Source organism: Uranotaenia lowii, chromosome 3, assembly GCF_029784155.1.
Source record: "Uranotaenia lowii strain MFRU-FL chromosome 3, ASM2978415v1, whole genome shotgun sequence".
In the NCBI taxonomy this organism is placed as follows: Eukaryota; Metazoa; Arthropoda; class Insecta; order Diptera; family Culicidae; genus Uranotaenia; species Uranotaenia lowii.
Genome location: NC_073693.1, coordinates 212,673,982 through 212,696,246, shown reverse-complemented (window position 1 = coordinate 212,696,246; position 22,265 = coordinate 212,673,982). Strand labels below are relative to the sequence as shown.

At 38.9% G+C, this 22,265-nt stretch overlaps 2 protein-coding genes across 2 annotated transcripts in view; one reads left to right on the top strand and one right to left on the bottom strand.

Moving 5' to 3' along the window:
* Positions 1-5,150: 5,150 nt before the first annotated feature.
* Positions 5,151-22,265, bottom strand: part of LOC129755080 (protein couch potato) — a 692,881-nt gene continuing 675,766 nt past the window's right edge. Inside the window, exons 8-10 of the mRNA XM_055751418.1 lie at positions 15,810-16,054; positions 14,562-15,105; positions 5,151-10,564 (exon numbers count right to left, since the gene is read on the bottom strand). Coding sequence (XP_055607393.1) covers positions 14,733-15,105; positions 15,810-16,054 — 618 coding nt within the window. The 3' untranslated portion in view covers positions 5,151-10,564; positions 14,562-14,732. The remainder of the gene's footprint in view (positions 10,565-14,561; positions 15,106-15,809; positions 16,055-22,265) is intronic.
* Positions 11,140-11,529, top strand: LOC129753063 (uncharacterized). The gene has a single exon (XM_055748860.1). It carries the CDS (start codon positions 11,140-11,142, stop codon positions 11,527-11,529), a length of 390 nt encoding a protein of 129 aa, XP_055604835.1.

Genomic DNA, 22,265 nt, shown 5'->3' with positions numbered 1-22,265 from the left:
AGCTTTGAGATTAATGTATTAATGTGTTTCAAATTATGTTTTTATTAGTAAAAATTACTAGCGAAAAAGTACTTACAATCTATTTTTTCAGCCCCTGAAGTTATGCAATTTAATAAAAAAAACTGTTGAAGAATTTACTCAAACGATAGATTTTTCGAAGAGAAAACTTATTTCAAAGATAAAAATGAACTTTGCAAATTTTTCAGCGGAAAAAATCTGGCATTAAGATAGTTAAAAAGATCGCATAATTCTCCCACATATTTATCTTTTTTGAATCTACGTATTCTACAGAGTTGAAGCCAAACCAAATCCACTAAGGTTTTTCAAGTCAAAATGCATCAATTGATGTCACGGAGTTGATGATGTCTTAACTTCCCAAGTAACATAGATTATATCATTGGGTCACCTGAAGGAGATTTGCGTTCTAAAAATTGATCCTAAAGATAAGCAAACTGGCCATTATTCAACACTGCAGAACGAATTTCGTCGCAAATTGCACTGTGCTGTCGGAATTTTCGAAACATTTGAAACACACTATATAACAACACACACTATTTTACTCTATTCTTATCGAAAATTACTGTTTTAAAGTATAAGAAGCATAAACATAGTTGTAGAAAACAACAGATACCTAGTTGTAGTAGCAAATATTCAACAAACATGTGTACCAAAACAGAGGGTGGTAAAAAATTGAAGAAAATTTGTTCAGGAATTATTAACGTGAACAAACAAAACTTGACTATAAGGATAAGAAAGGAAAAGATTAAATGAATCATTCGTATAGTTGCGCATCAATCGCTGTCAAAACTTAGAAAAATAACTTATTTAGTTTAAGGGTGGTCCAAAATAGGTCCAGAGCGTGGTCCAAAATAGAAACCTAGTGGTCCAAAATACCGACCAGCCCAGATGATCGAAAAAACGAGTTTTTAGGCTTAAATCTCGTTAGATTGCAACAAACGACGATATGTTTCGATAAAAAAAGCCTTGATCTTCGTAATGAACGGATAAAGCAGTCGAAAATTGTAACATGTAGGTACTTTTTTATTTCAGAAAATAGCATAGCTACTTCCCAAAGCGGTCCAAAATAGGTCCGTTACCCTATTTAGCCACATCAAATAGGGGACAAACTACAAAAGATCTGACATCTGGTCGCAGTGATAGGAACCGAAAAAGGAAATTAAAAAAAAAACTGTGGCTCCAGAGAGTTCCTTCAGGAGCCACTATTCCCGTGAAAACCATTTTTACTCTTTGAATATGGCCTTTGGTTTCAGAGAATAAGCACGAAAATAATACGAATCTTCAAAATTATGGCACCCATTTTCCAAACACTTATGTCTAGAATAGTTCGATTTCTCCATTTCTTCCTATGGATGGCAAATATGAACTGAATTTATCAACTTTCGGTCTTAGTGGCTTCAGAGAGTTTAATCTGCAGCTGGAATTTTCTAGGTGTGATCTCAATGTTTCCATAAAAAAACACTTTGAATGTTAGACTAATATTGAATGTTAAATATTCTGTCATACTACCTATAACAAATTGGATTAAAAGGGAGGGCTGTTGAATTTTCGATTGAATAAGCTCTTATGTCGATCATGTTCACCTGTAGGCTTAACTCCCAGTTTAAGAAACTGACCTGCCCGTATATAAAAGAGTGTTTATGAGAACCAAAACCAACTGAAGACAAAGAACATTGTTTTCGGATAAAAAAAATCAACCCACTGTTTTGTTATGTTATTATATATTTATTTTATTTGTAATTTAAACTTTTACTTTTTCCCACCTTTGGACCCTATACAATGTTATTTTTATATCTAGCATTTGATAGTTGTTGTTGTTGTTTTGTTCTTGTTCTTGATGTTGTTTTCAGTACACGACATGTGTGTTTCTTCGTTTTCCAAATTTGTCTTGAGTTGTTGTTGTTGTTGGTTTTATCTTCGTATGTTAATATACCACCGGAAAGTGCCCATCTAGGTTTTTTCTTGTTTGAAAGCTGTTTCAAATTAACAGTTCACTTCCTTGATTTTGTTTTTTCATCGTGGTTTCCACAATCCACGTGTTTTTCCTTGTCGTTTTTTGTCGCGACATTCTAGGTAGAACGAAATACGCTCGTGTACGCGTGTATGAATGTGTTCGGTTTTTTGGTTTTTGTATGCGTGTTGTTTTTGTTTGTGTGTTTTTCTTTTGAAGATGGTTGCGCCACTCAAGTGTTTCGTTTTTTCTTGCACTTTTCTGTTCAATTGTTTCGTAATCGGCTGCGATTTTCTTTGTAGATTTGCTTTGTTTCCTCGTTATGTTATTGGTTTCTAACGCTTATATCACCAGTTGTCATCTATTTATAAGATTTTTTAAGGTGTCACAGAATTGGAATGGATGTTAGGATCGCTTCACATTGTTCTTGTTTACTTTTTACGTGTGTGTGTGGCTTCTTCCAACCACTGATTTTGTTTTATTTGATAGCATAGCGATTTTAGTAAATTAATCATTCAGGTCTTGGGTTTGGTTTTTTTTATCGGGTGAAGGGATGAATTTGACTTTTCATTGTAAGGGGTTTAACACTCATGTCCTCTTCTGTATTGGTATGGAAAATCTTCCAGTTATTACTTCTGCGTTGATCCATATTCGAAAACTGTTTTATTTTTTCATGTGTATTTTTTGGTATTAAGGTATTTAAAGTAATATGTTATGTTATGTATTTAATTGAATTTTCTTGTCGTCTTTGTTAAAAACTTTAAAAATCAATTTAAATATCTTTTTCTTTTATATTATTACATATTATTCTTACATTTCTTTTAAAAATTGTATTTAAGGCCATTCCTGTTCTGAATTGTATGTCTTCTGAGAGAAACTAGATAAATTTTTAAATAAAAGACAAAGGAACGAAAAAAAAGAAGAAATTATGAAACAGAACCGTTTTTGTTGAAATGGTAGAATCGGTACAAAAGGGAACAAAATTGAAAGTAAAACATGATAACAACAAAAAAGTGCTCCCGGAAACGATGCTTCAACGGAAATGTAAAAAAAACCGAATATTTTTGTGTGAGAAAGAGACAGTGAGTGGAATACCGAAAACGGAAAGCTGACAATTCAGAACAGTAGTTTCGATTAGGAGTTTGTTTTTCTCTATTAAAATAATAACAGTGCACAATAATTAAGTGATGCGACGTTCCAGTGATGCCAGCTTAGCAGGTTGGTGAATGTTTATGTTTGGTGAACGAAATCACTACTCAATGTGAGTGACCGTTGTTCGCGCTTGAGAGCGAACGGATGGTGAGTGTCGAACTGAGAGAGGTTATGCACAGTTTCACTTTTCAATTAGTTATCAAGCGTTTAAGTTTAAGGTAGAAGCTCGTATAGTTTGTCGTAAGGATTGTAGAATGAGTGTGAAAGGTGGCTGAAACCGTGTCACTCACTGTGATCCCTGCCATTTTGGCAACCAGGCAGCGGCTGGCATCGTGGAACGTCATAAAACTTATCGCAAAAATTGAAAGGAAAACACGTGTGTTCATTAAAATTCTAAACGTAAAGGGAAAAATCTTTGGAACAAATACTAGCTTAAAAAGGAAAAAACGTTAATCACATTCGTCATGAACGACTACACTTTCCACCTGCAGTTGTAGATTGAGATTCTCGTCAGCATTTGTTATTTCTGTATTTTTTCTGCTTTCGCTCGCTGCTGTCGGCTTATGATTTACTCTTTTTTTTGTTATTGTTTAATTTAATATTTCATCGTTCACTGCTGTTTAACCACTTTTTGCTCTAGTTCTATTAGATTAATATATAAGATTCCCATAAAAAGTTTTCATTATTATGTCCTTTTCATCTTCGTTCTTCGTTTTAATATACTTTATCACTTTTTAGGAATAGATAAAAATATTTGTCAAAAATTTCTTCTTGTTCATATATCGTACAGTTAAAATTATTATCGAAATCATTTCAATTTTCTCAACAACAATGTACTTTCGTGAATTCAAAACATCTAAAACAGAAAAGAAATCAGAGTCAAAACAATATATTTGTTTCAGGAGAAAGCAAAAGAGTCATAACCAAGGGAGAGAGGTCGTGTTAATAGGTGATAAAAAGAGATAAAGTTGCAAGTTGGTGTCTTGTGTGTATGAGTGTTTGTGAATGTGATGTGTATATGTAGATGTATTCGTGTTTTTTTTTCTTTTTCTCGAAAGGAAAGAAATGATAAATTAGACCATTGTGCACTATTAATTTTAACCCAAAAAAGTTGCAAAACTGTTCTTCGCATTGTAATAGGTTTTGTTGTTGGTAGTAATTCTGTCACAATTTTTTGTGGGACTTTGGTGGTGGTGTTTTGGTGTAGGTGGCGTGCAAGTAGGATTTCTTCGTTCGCAAAAATCAAGAAGATATCCATTCAATCAGCAGTGTTCGCTTGTTGTAATGAAAAAACTGGTGATTTTTTTTTCTAACTCTGTGTGCCATTTGACTTCGATTGACGCAGTCGGTGTAAAAAAACGTATTTTCCAATGTGCTCTCACTTAAAGTTGTTCTTATGTATGTGTGTGTTTGGTTGTTTGTTTGTGTTGTTGTTACCATGGTGCATATTCGATAATCACAAGAAAACAAAACGTTTTTGTTGGTTGTCCCATTTTCGTGTTTGCACTGAAACATCTATCGTTTGCTTTGCGGAATTTGCTTTCAAAATTTAAAGCTTCTTCGTAGGCGTGTGAGTGAAAGCAAACTGCAATGTTGACATGAAGCGAAAGTATTAGTTGAAGCGCGTGTTCAGGAGGATCGTTGCTGTTTGGGAACGAAGAAGTGTTGCCAGCAGCGGTGCGGTTTGCATTTTTGAGCACTCGGACGAGAAAGAGAGAAGTGATGCCCATATGCGAGATACCCAGTGGAAGAGAAATCAAATATCAAAAGATCTGAAATCGTTCGATTGCGTTCAGAAACTGTGTGTTGGGTGTTGAGTGCAGAAATATTGTTGTTCCAGATAATTGGGGTGCTCAGAATTACGCTTTGAGATAGAAAGTCCGATTTTGAGCGATTAGGATCGCCAGACTTCGGGGGCTCCTTATTGTTTGTTGTTTTAGTATATAAAAAAATATTTGACTAGGTAAAAGTCTCAGCTACGAGTTTGTAGATGTCGCTGAAGGCGTTTTTGGTAGAATTGTCATTTTACTTTTGTTGTTTTTTTTCCTCAACCTCCACACTATAAATGTATAACAGATATCATAGTTTGGGTATGTTTTTGTTTTTAAAGTTCTCGTTTGCGATGTTTCATGACTTTGCTTATGTTTTCTTGTTAGTTATATCGAATCTGTTACGTGTATAAACAAAACAAGTGAGATAGCATAAAGTTTAATTGCTTGTAATTGCTGTAACTTAGCATGTTATTCTTGTTAGTACTTTTTTTTTTGCTTTGCTTGACTTCATTTTCAACGAGTCAAAAGGAATGGGCTTATCAATCGTTTATGTTTTTTTCGCCTTAATCCATGTGTATTTCTGATCAAGGAGCTGGCAAGTAGATGGTTTATTAGCACTTTTTTCAATCGCGTGTAAACTCTCCGTGAATCACTGTTGTTTGTTTTTCTTTTGCACAACAATCACGCCTTATTTGCTTCTTTTTCCTTTTTTCCAATTTCTTATGGTAATCGAAAATCCTTTTCCAAAGAGTCTTTCGTTCTAGTTGAATTGGTATTAATTAACATCCTGCTAGGGTTTTTTTCCTTCTAGATATTACATTACATTGTACTACATACGCTATAGCTAAATATATTCACTGTTATTCTTATTAATTGTAATGTAGTAGTATTACTAGAAAAAATTCTCATGTTCTATTTGCTTAAAGATTTTGTTTATGTCAGAGTAAAGAATAATTATAAATAAGCATTGGTTTTGTTTTAAGACAATAAATAAATAATTTAAATAATAAAATACGAATCTTTGGTTAATTTTATTCATCATCATCGAATTCGAGGGTAGAAAGAGAAGAAAAGAAAAAAGTCTATCGGAGAACCCACTTGTCGAAAAAATTGGAAGACACGGTCCGAAAAGCCATCATCGATAAAGAGAATTTGTAACATTGGCAGCACTGCACCGAAATTTACATGGAATTTTTCATTTTTCGTTTTAATTGATGGTTCATTTGATTGTCAAAATCACGAATAATCTGATATGGTTGGATTTTTTCTTTTTCAATCCTTTGGTACCTTCCAATGTTTGATTACTTTTTTTTTAACTGGCCGTATGCTGTCTTCCAACTTTGATACAAACGTGGGTTGAAAATAAAAAATCATTAATTTGGATAATATAGTACGTTAGTTTTTTTCCAGTGTTTGTTTTAATGCTTTTAAACCTTAGCATAACATGTGTTTTTATTATCTGAACAGATACATCAATATAATGCTTCACATGTTCACATTTCAGCGGGTTTATTATTTTCCTTCTTTTTACTTTTTCTTTGTTGATATTGTTTTTCTCCATAGTTGGTAGGTAAATGTATAGGTAATATATTTTATATTCTCGTCAGCTACTGTTTTTTTTTAATATATGCGTACATGTCATCAATAAGTTTTCTCTTCAATATGATCGGGCACGAAATTGATATGTTTGAATTGTTGATTTATCGTAACACTTTTTTCCCATTAAATATTCTTTAATTTATCATATAATTAGTCTAGGATTTTTTGTTTTCTTTTTTTGTTTGTTTGCAATAGTATCTTGAGAATGAATTTCGTTTGCTTGTAGTTTTGTTCAGTTTTTTAGCTTTCTATCCAGCTACTGCTCATCCATCATATAGAATTGAAAAATCGAAACCTAAAAACCGGATAGGATCGTGTGTTACTTTTTTCCTAATTTATTTTCTATAATTTTCTGATAAATAACCAAACAGTTTGAAGAAGGTTTAGATCATTCAATGGTTTGCTTAGTACTTTTCAAACAGTCAACAAGTTGTAAAATAAAGCTAGAAGGCATTTGACAGTTTGATTAATAATCCGACAGTCACACTAAAAACTACGATAGAAAAAAGATCGCTCGAAAAAGTTCGCCTGTAGTGGTGGTAGTTACTTAAGTTAATCCTTATACGATGTTGAGTGTTTCTCTGTCTGTATGTGTGTTGTTGTTTGTTTGTCCGCTCATTGTTTTTCGTATGAAACGATTTCTTCATCATCTTCCTTTATTTTTCTCGGCTACTAAAGTTACATCTACACTCACTTGGCTGTGTGTACATATAAACAAGTGAAAAAATACATTTTTTTTTGCTTCTGGTTGAATATGATGATAAAATCGATTTTTTTTATTCACTGCTGATTTTTGTTTTGTAGATAACATTTTTTTGTTTCACATCTGAGACAGTCCACAGTAGGGATGGTCTCAAATTTGATTTTTTTGTATATTTTGCTGCTGTTACGCTGCATAACATGTTACTTTTTTTTGCTACAACTTTTATCACATATTTCATTACAATTACATTCATTCAAGCTAGACTTTCTACCGTAAATTCCAGAACGTTTTTCCCACTAGGGTTAAACGAAACTAAGTAAAACTTTGATGCGAATTTGATGGGCATTAACAGTAGCTTTTGTAAGCAGTTTTTTTTATTATTATTATTTTTTGTTGCAATTAGTCATCAAAGTAGTCCGGTAGTATATAGGTAGTAGTAATTGTAGTAGTAGCTCAATGCTACTTAAAATATTTAAAGTCACTTAACCACTACATATTGATCTTAACTAAGTGTTGTGTCATTTGCTGATGCTTAAAAGTTGTTTTCTATGCCAACCCAAAAGCTGATATGTATTCAATTTGCTCCCACTTGGAAGAAACCGAATCGAGAGCAGCCACTCAGGGCTAGAGCTCTCAATCGAGCCGCTTCCAAGGGGTCGGATCGAGCCGCGGATTGTCGTCTTGAAAACAGCTCCGCACTCATCCGATTTAACTACACACTGTATTGGACGGAATGATTATTCTTATCTCTTTCGCTTGCGTTCTCTTCCAAGCCACCTCCTCGAATGCTAATCTCTCTTCTTTTCAGGAATGCTCCTGAATCTTGACCGTTCTGTTCCTATCTTTTCTTCTTACGTTCATTGGCTCCTGTTTTATCGGCGCGCCTTTCGAGCTCTGAGAACTCAACAAAACACTCACCGATAAAGCGATCCAACAACTAGCTTAGCGATTCGGTGATATTTTGTTTCATCGTTAGCATATCATGATTGATAGAGAATACTTACAAGTAAATTCACTCACTAAATCAAACACCGAAAACAGTTTTACTACTTATTGCCTAGATACTTGTATTTTTCTTTTCCTACAATGTATGTGTATGTGTGAAAAGGAAAGAGGAGGGTGGGGGTATAATGGGAGGGTTATGTATGGATTCTTTTTTTGTTTTACTCGTGATCACCTTGGGATGAAATGTCTATTTGAGATTCGATGGATTGAACTCATTGTTCAAGATTTTTTTGATTGAAGTACCAGTTTCTGAAAGCCAACATAATTTTTAAAAATCCCAAGGCTCTCATTCATCGTAACATGTTTCTATCAAAGTATACTTCTATTGATTTCCGAAGCCTCAAGGAACCTCAAGTCTAGAGTCACGAGATGTTCCACTTGCCTAAGCCTTTGCTCTCTACCTACATACGTACTACATCCAACTTTAACATTCTATATTCATATTTTCCTAGTTAGGTTCCTCCCATTCAACAACAAACAATTCAGCATTATCGTCGTCTTCGCTCTGCTTCTGCTTTGGTATCGTTCTGCTGTGCGCAAGCTTCTCCGCAGGTTGTTGTCATTTTTGCATTGTCGTTGAAGTTTCTCGCTCCTTACTCGCGCCTTCCATAGGAACTTGGCTGTTGCTGTTTCTTGTTCTTTGGTGTCCTGCTTTGTGTTTGCATCTGATTTTTTTTAATTCTACAATATAATTGACGGTAACTGGTTTGCCAAATCCTTCTCCGGAGAGTGAAGCTTGTTTGGTGCCTCTAGCCCTGGGGTTTACCTTAAGGGGTTCCAGATACACACATAAGTGAATCGTGGAGAAAATCCGTCAACAGGGATCGGGGGACTATTTCTATACGTTGTTGGCGTAATCAGCATTAACTTTTACGTTTGGTTGGTTACAATTGTTTAGTTTTGGTAGTGTGTTTGTGTATGATTAATTCTCTCTAATTTATGCCTTATGCTTTCTAAGTGTGTGTAGGGGGAGTACGGGATCGTTACAGGGAATGCGCGTAAGGTTAGCTTAAAATTTACACTGCTTCTAGCTTCTGATAATGCCGCATATACATATTTGAAATACGATGGGACAAACTGATTATAAAATACTCGTAAACAGACGCAACGCACAGAACCGCCTACGCAAAAAACTGCAAACTGTCGGAAAATGTCGCGATCTTTTGTTGTTTTTTTTTCTTGTTTCTCCTTCTCACAATGCAGCCTTGGATACGGGATGGTTCTTCGAACTGTATCGGTAGTTTATCATTTTTCTTGTAATACCTACACTTTGTTTTACAAACTATCATTCTTTTCATAAAAGTTCTCTTCGAGGGGTAGATTTATAAATCTTTGATATGCATGGATATTTTCATTTACAATAGTATTGCTTGTTTGCTTGTGTTCGTTTTCAGTTTTTTTAAATGTTTTCTACAATCTACTGTTTCAGATTTCATTGTTTCATACCCAGAACAAAGCTGTCGCATATTTGTTGTTTTGAAACCCTAATCACATTTATTAACAGTTTTTGTTTGTCTTCCCGTGTGTTTTTTTCTTCTTTGTTATTCCCTCGTGTCCATAATTTTAGCTCTCGATAACAACAGATAACAGAAAAAGTGGTACTAAAAAGATATCAACAAAGTATGTTTATATTAGTTGCTTCACACGTCTTCGTTCAAAAATTGGTTTAGGGCACATTTTGGTTTATTTTGAGAAAGGTTTCATGGGTCGCTCTCCTACAATCACGCTATCTTACAATCATTTTAAAAACTCAACGCGATTTCGCTACAATAGAGAGAGATAGAAAGACAAATGTAGTTTCCCAACCCGTGGAAAATTAGCTGTGTGTATCCTCTTAACCTACCAACACATTTAACAGACGTGTAGGCGTGTTTATGTGTGTGGCTTCGTATGATAACCGTCAAAAATATACTCGAAAAACAAAACTTGAAAATCCTAAGTATAGATCACGCAGTTCATGCACGAGGTTGCGGAACCGCAATTGCGTAGAGTCCGTTGTTGTTGTGGTTGTTATTGTTGCAGCCGGTGTTGCCAAAGGTGCCGAAACTGGCACCGCCAGCCGGACTGATACCGCCACTTTGGTATCGCTGCTGGGCACAGTTCCCGTATCCGAATCCGCCGCCATTGGTTCCGACAGTTGCCGTTGGGGTCGTTGCTGTTCCGTTGCTGTAGGTCGGTGATGTTTGCATATGCTGTTGCTGCTGTTGTTGATGATGATGATGCTGATGATGATGATGGTGTTGTTGATGGGTTTGCTGATGTTGCTGATGGGGTCAAGTTGTTGCCATTAGATAGGTGTTGAGATCGGTTCGTTCACTCTTCTTCCCCAAATGGTGTTCCATTCTTGGTTCCAAACCCGCTCCCCTGTCAAAAGAAACGGACAAAGTGCTTCATTTTAGAAGTCAGTAGACGCAGGTTCATTTAACAAATGTTATGTTCAATTTTATAAATAAATAATATGTTCAATTTTAAATTATTGTTCTAGATATGTGACCATAAATTAACATGCAGAAAACATAAAAATTTGCTTAAATTTGTCATCATTTCCTTACATTTTGAAATAATTAAAATTTGCGACAACTGGATATCGTCAGACTCGGATACCTTCATTTTAGACGATCTAACGATCAAATGTTCTTCGGACTAAGAATTGGAGGCCCTACGATCCTCGTCTTTACGGTTCACTGCCTGAAGAACCAACGGCATGACAGACCAACGCAAAGGCTTGAAGATCTACGAAATTTCTTTTCTTACGCTCTGATGATCTGTGGCTTTGCAATTAACGGACTGACGATAAACGAACTGAAGATCTGTGGCTTTACGATATAAAGACTGACGGCCTTTGATCTGATAATCTACAGCTTTGTGATACATCATCATCATGGCTGGAAGACCTTAAGATATACAGCCGTGGTGATCGACGGTCTTGTGATTATGGCATGACGATTTACGGCCAGATAATCTACAACTTGACGATCTACGGCCTGAAAATCTACGGAAAGTACGGCCTGATGACGTACGGCCTGATGACGTGCGGCCTGATGACGTACGGCCTGATGACGTACGGCCTGATGACGTACGGCCTGATGGCGTACGGCCTAATGACGTACGGTCTGACAACCTACGGCCCGACCACCTACGGCCCAACGAACTATAACTTGACGACCTACGGCATGACGATCGGTGACATGACGATTTATGGCTTGACGATCTATGGTTTGACGATCTATGGCTTGACGATCTATGGCTTGATGATCGTTGTTAGCCTGGCGATCACCGGCCTACAGTTTGACGACTTGACGATTGATGGCCTGAAGACCTACGGCTGAAAACCTACGGCCTGATGACGTACGGCCTGATGACGTACGGCCTGATGACGTACGGCCTGATGACGTATTGCCTGATGACGTACGGCCTGACGACATACGGCCTGACGACCTATAGCCTGACGACCTATGGCCGACGATCCACGGCCTGAAGAACTACGGCTCGACAACCTACGGCCAGACAACCTATAGCTAGATAACCAACGGCCTGATGACCTACAGCCTGACGACTTGCGGCCCGACAATCTATGGCCTGACGACCTAAATCCTGACGACCTACGGCCTGACGAAATATGGATTGACGATCTATGGCTTGAAGATCTGTGTCTTGACGATCTATGGCTTGACAATCATCAGCCTGACGATCACCGGCCTAAAGATCGACGACTTGACGAAGGCCTGACGACCTACGGCCTGACGACCTACGGCCTGACGACCTACGGCCTGACGACCTACGGCCTGACGACCTACGGCCTGACGACCTACGGCCTGACGACCTACGGCCTGACGACCTACGGCCTGACGACCTACGGCCTGACGACCTACGGCCTGACGACCTACGGCCTGACGACCTACGGCCTGACGACCTACGGCCTGACGACCTACGGCCTGACGACCTACGGCCTGACGACCTACGGCCTGACGACCTACGGCCTGACGACCTACGGCCTGACGACCTACGGCCTGACGACCTACGGCCTGACGACCTACGGCCTGACGACCTACGGCCTGACGACCTACGGCCTGACGACCTACGGCCTGACGACCTACGGCCTGACGACCTACGGCCTGACGACCTACGGCCTGACGACCTACGGCCTGACGACCTACGGCCTGACGACCTACGGCCTGACGACCTACGGCCTGACGACCTACGGCCTGACGACCTACGGCCTGACGACCTACGGCCTGACGACCTACGGCCTGACGACCTACGGCCTGACGACCTACGGCCTGACGACCTACGGCCTGACGACCTACGGCCTGACGACCTACGGCCTGACGACCTACGGCCTGACGACCTACGGCCTGACGACCTACGGCCTGACGACCTACGGCCTGACGACCTACGGCCTGACGACCTACGGCCTGACGACTTACGGCCTGACAACCTACGGCCTGACGACCTACGGCCTGACGACTTACGGCCTAATGGCGTTCAGCCTGACGACTTACAGCCTAATGGCATTCAGCCTGACGACTTACAGCCTAATGGCGTTCAGCCTGAAAGATGCACAACATGAAGAATCTACAACCAGAAGGACCTACGGCCTTATGGACCTGTCAGACGACCTACGGCCTGATGACCTACGACCTGACGACTTACAGCTTGATGATCCACAACATGAAGAATCTACAACCTGAAAGACCTACGGCTTTATGGACCTGCCTGCCGACCTACGGCTTTATGGACCTGCCTGACGACCTACGACCTGGTGATATGAATATCTTTGGCTTGACGATCGTTGATCTCTGAGATGACGACCGACAGACGACTGATCTTCTGATCTGTCCAGATTTTACAGCCTTTCGGTTGGACGACTACGACTTGATCAACTAGGGCTTGACAACCTAGGTCCTAAGTAATCTTAAACCTGAAAATCTACGGTTTCATGATTTAAAGCCTTAAAACGAACGTCCATACGACCTACGGACTGGTAACCTTTTCCTTTTTTGGCCTAATCTGCTGACCTGGCAATCTGACCTTTGTCCTAAAATTCTGACCTTTGAAATAACTGGCTTGGTCTACCTTCGGCTTATCCTCATCTTCACCAGAAATTTGGCTTATCAGACGTCAGATGGCCTGACTTTCGGCCAGATGATCTGATCTTCGGCCTTAAACCTGATTTTCGTCCTTATGGCCCAACCTGATGATGATATTTTTAAACTGATTTTCTGAGCTCAGACATACTACCTGTCATTCGAACTGATATCCTGACCTTTGGCTTTATGATCTAGTCTCAGCCTGATGATCGAAATTCAGCCTCTTCACCTGACATTTGGCCTGACGATCTGGCCTTCGATTTTTTCCTGAACATCAATCAGATGATCTGTTTTCAGCCTGATGACCTTTCGTTCATCCTGATGACCTGACCTTCGCCCCAATAATCTGACGTTCGACCTGAACACTTCTGTCCTTGAGCCTGAAGACTTTTTTATGTTTATTAGAGAGATTTTTAGCCACAGGATGGTTCACCTCTAAAAAAATCAAAATTCAAACAAAAGGGTTACATTATTCTTTAAAAACACCTTCAAAACTTTTTTTTTATTTAAATAACCTTTTTAAACTCTGATATCAATTTGACAAACTTAATTTCAAGGCAACTGTTTTGCCAAATTTCTCCAAGCTTAATGAATGATCCTCTCCTTTTAGATACAAAGACCTGACCTTTAACCTGACGACCTGCCTCTCGGCTTGATTACCTATTATTGGCCCAAAAACTGTATCGCATAAACTTTTCGTCACAACCGAAGAACCAGAAAATCAGAGCTAAGGATGAGATAATTGAAGACAAGAAAATCAAAGCAAGCGGTTGGGAGCTGAGGAAATGCAAAATAGGACACAATAAAACAAAAGAAAAAAATAGGTATCGGCTTAAAAACATCTGTCAAATTCCGAGACAATGCTACTTGGACAGTAAAAGCGTAAGAAGACATATTTAAAAGTTGGCTGACTGGGTCATCAAGAAGGCTAGAAAAGACCAGATCCGGTTTCCAGCGCATGGAGTATGGGCGCGGTCTACACTGACACTACACTCGATTTCGTTTGTCGGATAATTTTGCAACCAGTTCGTTTCAATGACAGATAACGTCCTCGAGTTTGGAAAACATCGTGGTCAGTGAGACCATAAGAGGGGTGCCATCGTAACATCCGTCTTGTTTCGGAAGTCTACTCAAAAATATGCGTAGAAACTCTTGAAAAACTTAACCTTCAAAACATCAAAATACATGCAAATAACTCTACCTTTTTTTAACTTAAATATAACAACAAAAATAGATACTAGCCAAATATATTCACAACTGAGAAAACTCACACTAGTCAAAGTTTTTGCTCTCCGCACTGTGTAGGAAAATTAGTTGGTGGTGGTGGTGGTAGTTTGCAATTACTTAGTAGTAGTAGTAGTGCAGAGGTGCAAATGGTGGTGGTGGTTTGGTGCTGGTAGAAAAGTGCACGGGTGCCGTTATCTCTTGCCTTCGGGGAAGGCCTAGAAGGCCGCCGCCATTTTGGATTTGGCAAACTCGATCCGCATGGCACCACGGTCCGACGAGAGCAGATATTTGCCCTGCAGAGCTGTCATGGCGCTGGCAGCACTGTTCACGTCCTTAAACTCAACGAACGCCACCGGAACGTAACCATTAGCGGTGCCTGTGTTGTTGATATGGTTATTGTTTATTCCATTGGCGATGGCGGCATAGTTTGCGGGATTATACTCGGTGCCATTCATGATGTGGTGGCCATTGTTGTTGGTGGTGATGTTTTTGGTGCTGGTGATAATGGTGGTAGCAGGAGAAACAATAGAAGTAACAACAGCTGCTGTGCCCTTACTGTGCAAACGGAGGCGATTGAAGCCTGGTAGACTTTTGTTGGTATTCATTCATTTGATATTGTGGTGGTTAATATGGTGGAAGTTGATGGGTTTCGGTAGTTGCAGGATTTTTTTTTATAATAATAGGTGTGAACAGTGAGATAAAAGATAATTGTAAAAAACATTCGTAAGAACAAGTGCAGATTATTAAACACTAGTAACTAGTAACGAAAACATATCACAAAATGGTGAATGAGAACTAAGTCTGTGAAGATGATTATTTAACACTGAGTATGGAAAAGAATGTTATATGATTTGACTTGCATGGATACCTAGTCTCTGTTCATGCATTCCTAGCTTCGATAAAAGGACGTATATTTCACTGAAGTTTGTCATTTATTAAAGGTTGAAAAACGTAGAACTTATTTGTTTTTTTTTGTTGAAAGTTTGATTTAAATCTGGATGGAACCTTTAAATTCCATAGACTTGAACTTTTTTTTTTTTTAATTTTGCATGCTGAGCAACAGAACAAAATAAAATTTCTCAAATATGTATGTAATGGGTACGGGGAAATCGAGGGATCTTTGAAACATAATTTTGAAAAACAAAGTTGTCTCATCAAAAGGATCGAACACTGAGAAGCATGCAACATCCGCGGCATGTTTTTTAAAAAAAAATTCTTAACTTGGAGGGGGGGTTTTCGATCAAAAGAGGTAGAGAATTGTGTGAAAAAAGATTCTTGCCCGCAAAACTCACCTAGAGAATATTTCTTTGAGCTCGTGCTCGGATACAAACTGGCCGAGGTTAGCAACGAACAGCGTCGAGCAGGGAGCGTTGGCGGCGAGCGGCGGATTCGGAGGCTGACTGCCCCCGCCGGTGCTGCTGCCAACGGGGCTCGCCAGGGCCGGACTAGGCAAAAAGTGGTTTGCTGGCAAGCCGGCCGAGACGTGCATCGATGCTGGATGAATGGCGGTTGGATGTGGTGGCATTTGCATTTGTTGCTAGAACGAGGGAATACAAAGAAAGACACAAAACATACACACATAGAGAGAGAGAGCAAGAGGGTGAGTGTGTGTCTGGGTAGACAGAGCGAGAGGAAGAGTTGATCAACTGAAACAATAACAGGTAGTATAAAGTTGTCGTGTGAGTGTTTGTGATGGTCGAACAGAGCGAATGCTGAAGCGAGTTTCTGTTGTGATCAAAGACATGTTAGAGGAATTCAAAAATTCAGTAGAAATATCGATTTAAAAAAACCTTTTAGGTAGGTATTTAAAACAAAAATGATTTTTAAATATTTTTGCATGAAACTTTCATCAAATCCTTTTTTTGCCCTCATATAAACATGCTTTAACAGTGTCTTTAATATTAAGGGGTAAAAATCTGGGAAAGTCATTGTATACCCAAGTTCTTAATTTAAAAGAACTTAGTGTAGTTTGGTGTATATGACCTTCTGAAGGATAACTTTGGAAAACATCTTTAAAAAAACTTGCTTCATTTAGAATTGGAACAAACTTTTGCTCAAATTGTGGCGCTCCTGGTGGACGGTTTTGAAGTTCTTGGTGCCCACGTGTCAGAATTTATGTCAGCATCACGTATGTATTTTTGTCATTCCGCAAATCGACTGTACTTCGTAAACAATCAACATGGAAGCCAAAAGAAGAGAAAAAATTGTGCACTGTTATTTGGAAAATCCATAGTGGTCTGCATTCAGGCTAGCTAAACAGCTGAAAATGCCGATAAATATCGTATGCCTTATCAAATGGTATAAGGAAACATTGACGACGATTCGGAAGCCTCAAGCAAATCGTCGGAGTAGAACTGTTCACCGGAAACGGCGTAGTAAGATCTTCAAGACGATTAAGGAGAATTACAATGTTTCGGACCGTGATTTAGCCAGAAAATTCGGTGCTGGCCATAGTACCGTGAGGAGAATTCGACACTGGGAAGTAATTACGTCGTAACGAGCTAGCAGCCAAATCGAACCATAAAACAGAATAGCGTGGTCAAAATCCGTGCTCAGAAGCTATTCAACCAGGTGCTGACCAAGTTCGACAGGTGTCTTCTGAGGGACGATGAAACCTATGTCATGGCTGACTTCGGGCAAATCTCAGGTCAAACATTTTACTTGGCAACGACTCGGGGGGATGTTCCAGCCAAATTTAAATGTTTATGGTGCAGCCGCTCTGCGAGATGGAATCTAAACTTTGAGGCTTTTTTCTCAAGCAGTGCAGTCGTTACGCTGTGTGTCGCTACGCAGAGCTCGCCATGGAACCGAGACCTTCAACTGTCGCTCTTATGTGTGCGCAGACAGACAACATTTATAGAACCGTCGCGTCGTAACAGACTTTCAAAATCACCAAGAATCAATACTACAGAAAGTTATTGTGTGAAGTGATGGCCGTACCATAATAAGAGAAAAATGGTTCGGCAGGTGAAACAGCCGATTGTCTAAAACAAATGGCAGTGGTTCAGCCGTCATGAAATGGGCAGGTTAAGAGTGTTAAGCGGGCCATAGACTACACAAATTGGCCTGTACAAATTCGATGATTCCGCGTCGATTGTTTGATCTATGCTCGCCCACACACTATACACACATATTTCACGCGAACACAAATGATTGCTGGCGAAAACAGCAACAGCAACAAAAAACCATCATTTCATCGAATTTCATCGCATTTGTACAAATGTTGTGTAGTCTGTGGCCCGCTTTACATAGCATGAACTGTGAGAGGAGTGTGCAAAGCTCTATGAGTAGCAATAATGCTCAAGAAGCAAGAGCAATGGGACGCACTGATCTACGCAAGATGGATGCATAGGTTAATTCCACGGCTTCCGCGACGTAGTTTCTGTAGTTTTCGCCCGGAATGCATGGAAACGAAGGAATCGGCAGAACATGCCATCTTTGTTTTCTTCAGGTTCATATCAAGGCGTAGACAACTTCTAAATTTGTACGCTGAGAACATTGTAAACGAGATGAGTCTCTATGAATACTCTACCGTAATACTGTACTAAAATCGATGAAATCGGGAAGATCATGAGGAATCTGGAACGGATCAGGAAAGAGCACGAATGGAGAGAGAAAAATTGTCAACCAAATTTAACAAGCTAATGGAAGGTCATGGGCCTCCTGTGCCATATTCCAAAACCAACGCAAACTCCGGCCACGGCATAAACCTCATTGAACTCATACGAGTGAGACTTAATAGATCCAACTACTAGGCTGCGAACTTTCCTGTTGAAAGTGGAAGCGTAGAAACTACCCAGGGGTGATCGTGGCTGGGCTCTAGCTTTGTAGATTCCCAATAGATCATGCCTTTTTGGTTAGATATCCCACAGAAGTGTTTGCTATGGTGGGCGTGAGTTGCTTTGAAAACGTCACCTGCGCACGTCTTAAGATCTCCTGTTCCAGTTGATACTGAAGTTGGTAATGAGTGCGTATAACTGCAAGAGAAAACTAGGTTAACCTCCTCTTAATATAGTATTATTGGGGGAACCGAAGTGACACATCAGGCAAGAAGCAAAAAACCTTCCTCTACAAAGATCATGCGACTACCAGCCTAAGAATCAATTGAATTAGCAGCTGGCTCATGGAATAATTTACCCCAAGCACTCGGATCACGCTATCGAACTAAAGCGCGAGATCAAGTATGTATATTAGACTGGCCCATAACCCAAAAAATTCCTTATATTCCACGCGGCCCCTCTTAGATTGGTGCCTTTAGGTAAAAAAATGACTTTCTTAAAGTTTCAGGTCATTTGGCCGAAGCACGAGCTGGCGCAAAGGACTTAAAATTTGTATGGAGACTTTCGGCAAAATGTATGGAAAATCGACATACTTTCACTCTTTGTGTTCTAAAATATATTTCCAGTATGCTAGAAAGCTCAGAATTGTAGTTCAAACAATGAAAAACAAGTTTGTAGAAGATTGTGACGTGATACGAGTTGACTCAGATGAGTTATCCGCAATTGAATGTGTGATATTTTTTTCGCATTTCTTTGATATATCGTGAACGGTGTTTGGTCTAATAATCGCACTCACTTAATCGCATCGTCACACAATGCAGCAGTTCATAGTTTTTCAAACCTTTCTTTCTATTTTAGGCATAGATATTTGCGATAGCTACAACTTTGCCGAGGACTAAAACTTTCTATCTGTTATTCTTATTGTGTGACAATGCGATCAAGTTAGTACTAATAATCCACCTATACACCGTTTACGATATATCGATGAAATGCGAAAAAGATCACACATTCAATTGCGGATAACTCATCACAATCAACTCGTATCGCGTCACAATCTTCTACAAACTTTTTTGTCATTGTTTGAACAACAATTCCTGATATTCTGAGCTTTCTAGCATACTGGAAACACATTTTAGAATAAAAAGAGTGAAAGTATGTCGATTTTTCACAGATTTGGCCGAATATCTTCATACAAATTTCAAGTCCTTTGCGCTAGCTCGTGCTTCGGCCAAATGACCTGAAACTTTCAGAAAGTCATTTTTTCACCTAAAAGCACCAATCCAAGGGGTGCCGCGTTGAAAAAAATGTTGTAAAAATCATCCCATACAAATTTGGGCCAGTCTAATGTATATGCCCAGATAACCAGAAATCGTAAAGCAGTGTTCATTTTCGATTGTATATGCATCCATTTTAAATTGGAATTGTATAAACATCATGTTGTAGCTAAAAAAGTTAAATTTTATCGTTTATGGTTTGTGAAGTTCATTATATACGATAATATTTTGTAAATCGTATAGAAAGATCAATAAAGTTGTTTTGAATCGCAGTAGAATTGTGTAGAGCTCAATATTTAATCCCACTGTACAATTAAGCAATCCTTCATGCTTGCGATCTATGATGACATATTATTTCCATGCAAGGTTGTACAGTAATTAAGAGAAAATCGTATAGTGGAATTTAAACAATCTAATCATACATGTCATTCAAAGTCGCTCATTGAGATAAACTCAATCGGTAAATAATTGTTAATAATGCAATTCCTATGCTTAGTAATATTGTAATCATCTTATGACAACAATTGCAAAAATTGGAAATCCTTGACGAATTTTGTTTCAAACATAAAGGCAGTTTTAATTAGGAAAAAATATAAAAATGAAAAAAGTGGCACATACAGTCGGCGGTTGCAAAAACACAGCCGACGCTTAAAAAAGTCGGGTTCGGTGATAAACGATTCCATTTAACCAGAAATCGTGAAGTAGTGTCCATTGTAGATTGTATAAGCATCCAGTTTAGATTGGAGTTGTATAAACATCATGTTGTAGCTAAACCAAGTTATATTTTATCGTTTATGGTTTGCATAGTTCATTATATACGGTAATATTTTGTTAATCGTATAGAAAGATCACTAAAGTTGTTTTGAGTTGCAGTAGAATTGTGTAAAGCTCAATATTATATCCCATTGTACAATTACGTAACCTTTCATGCTTGCGATCTATGATGACATATTATTTCCATGAAAGGTCGTACAGTTATTGTAAGAACATCGTATAATGGAATTTAAACAATCTGCAGATTGTCAAATTGTTTAACAGTACAGTAAATAGCTAGCTAAGATCGCACAGCGCTGAATACAATAATTGATTGTTATAGAATCGTCTATGAGATAAGTCAAAGTTGTATTTCAAAAAACGGCATCTATAAATAGATTTGAAGTCCGAGATGATGCAGTCAGTGGTATTTTATACGATCAACTGATTTTTTAACGGAACTCTCAACTGTACATGAACAAATTTGCTTGTTTGTATCAACATGAAATGGCGCCGAGGAAGCATCGAAGGACAGGGATCGGAACGTTGTGTGTTCGAGACTGGGGAAAAAGAGACACATAAAGTTGTATATGGTTCAATTTTTTTTCGCAGTAAACATTAAATTCTGTTGTATTAATGTTCACGGCGATTCAAAGTAAAATTGTAATAAGTGAAAAATATAATTGCTTTGGGATACAGTAACAATAAATTGTATTACATGGCGAAAAAAGTTGTACAAACCTCAAGCTACCTGCAAAAGGAAATTGTAATCAAATTGTAGGGCAGGCAATAGAAAGTTGTAAGTTGTACAATCCGAAGATTTTATGCAAAGCAAAGTTGCTATCAAATTGTTGAAAACGCAATACAAAGTTTTATATTTTCAAGGTGAGCAGAATTTGGTCCGTATATTGCCTCCACTTTGGTACGTACAGGCTCATATAGAATATTCTATACAACTTTTTCAGATTGCACAAAAGTGTGTATATCTCAGAAACAACTGAAATATACAGACCAAAATGTTCACTGGGTGGATCGACAAATGACTCAGCTTCAAACGTGACGTCAAGTATGCGACCAAGAAGGCGAAAACGACAGCACGTCAAGGATAATGGCGACAAGCTCGGGGATCCAACGCAAACCCTGACTGATCAACTGGGATCATCTGAATGGAGTTCGATCTTTCGAGAGAAGCCCCACAGATAAGACCAAACATTACGCGACCAGAACTTGGGTCTTTATCGGAGAGATCAGGCTTTGAGTCATCAAGTTAAAATTGTTGTGGAGCGGATTCGAGCGAGTATGGCCTCGCGTTCAGCGAAATGCTTAAGGGCCGTCTCCGGAAGAGATCACAGTCAAATGCCTCAGGCGGATTCTAGGGTTTAAGAGCATGTGTGTGGTACATCATGAGTCGCCTCATTGTACCCATGGACTCAGATTAGGTCTAGAACACAGTAAACGCGATAGAACTTGTGGCAGAATATGCCTCTGCTCTCACGCTAAAAGAGAGTAGGGAACCAAAAATATGTTAGCGATGGTGAGCAATCGCTAGCACAACTGACCTTTATTGTATTTAGGTTGTCGTCAAGGTCAGTTATGCGGCGGTTTGAATTTGAACCTCAATAGGGTCCTGACCCGGGACTCCACAGGACTATATTTTCTTTGTAAAGAAAGTTTAGAGCGAAGACATGTTAGTTAAGTTGCCAAAGCCGCCTCCTTCCGCCGAATCGTGAGCAGCCCAGCGAAATCCATTATCTAGGATACCTAATCGGAAAACGGGCGATGGGAACTTGCCTGAAGAAGCTAAAGGGCGAACACGAAATTATTGCTGCACCAAAAATGACATGCCAATTTTCTTATAATGTTTAGAATCAAACCAATCAACAAAATAGACAGAATTTCCTCATACCACTCCAGAACACTTTTAGAATAGTGGCATGATTCC

Coding starts and splice junctions, on each gene's coding strand:
- LOC129753063 (XM_055748860.1), top strand. CDS start 11,140: ATGACGATTTACGGCCAGATAATCTACAACTTGACGATCTACGGCCTG.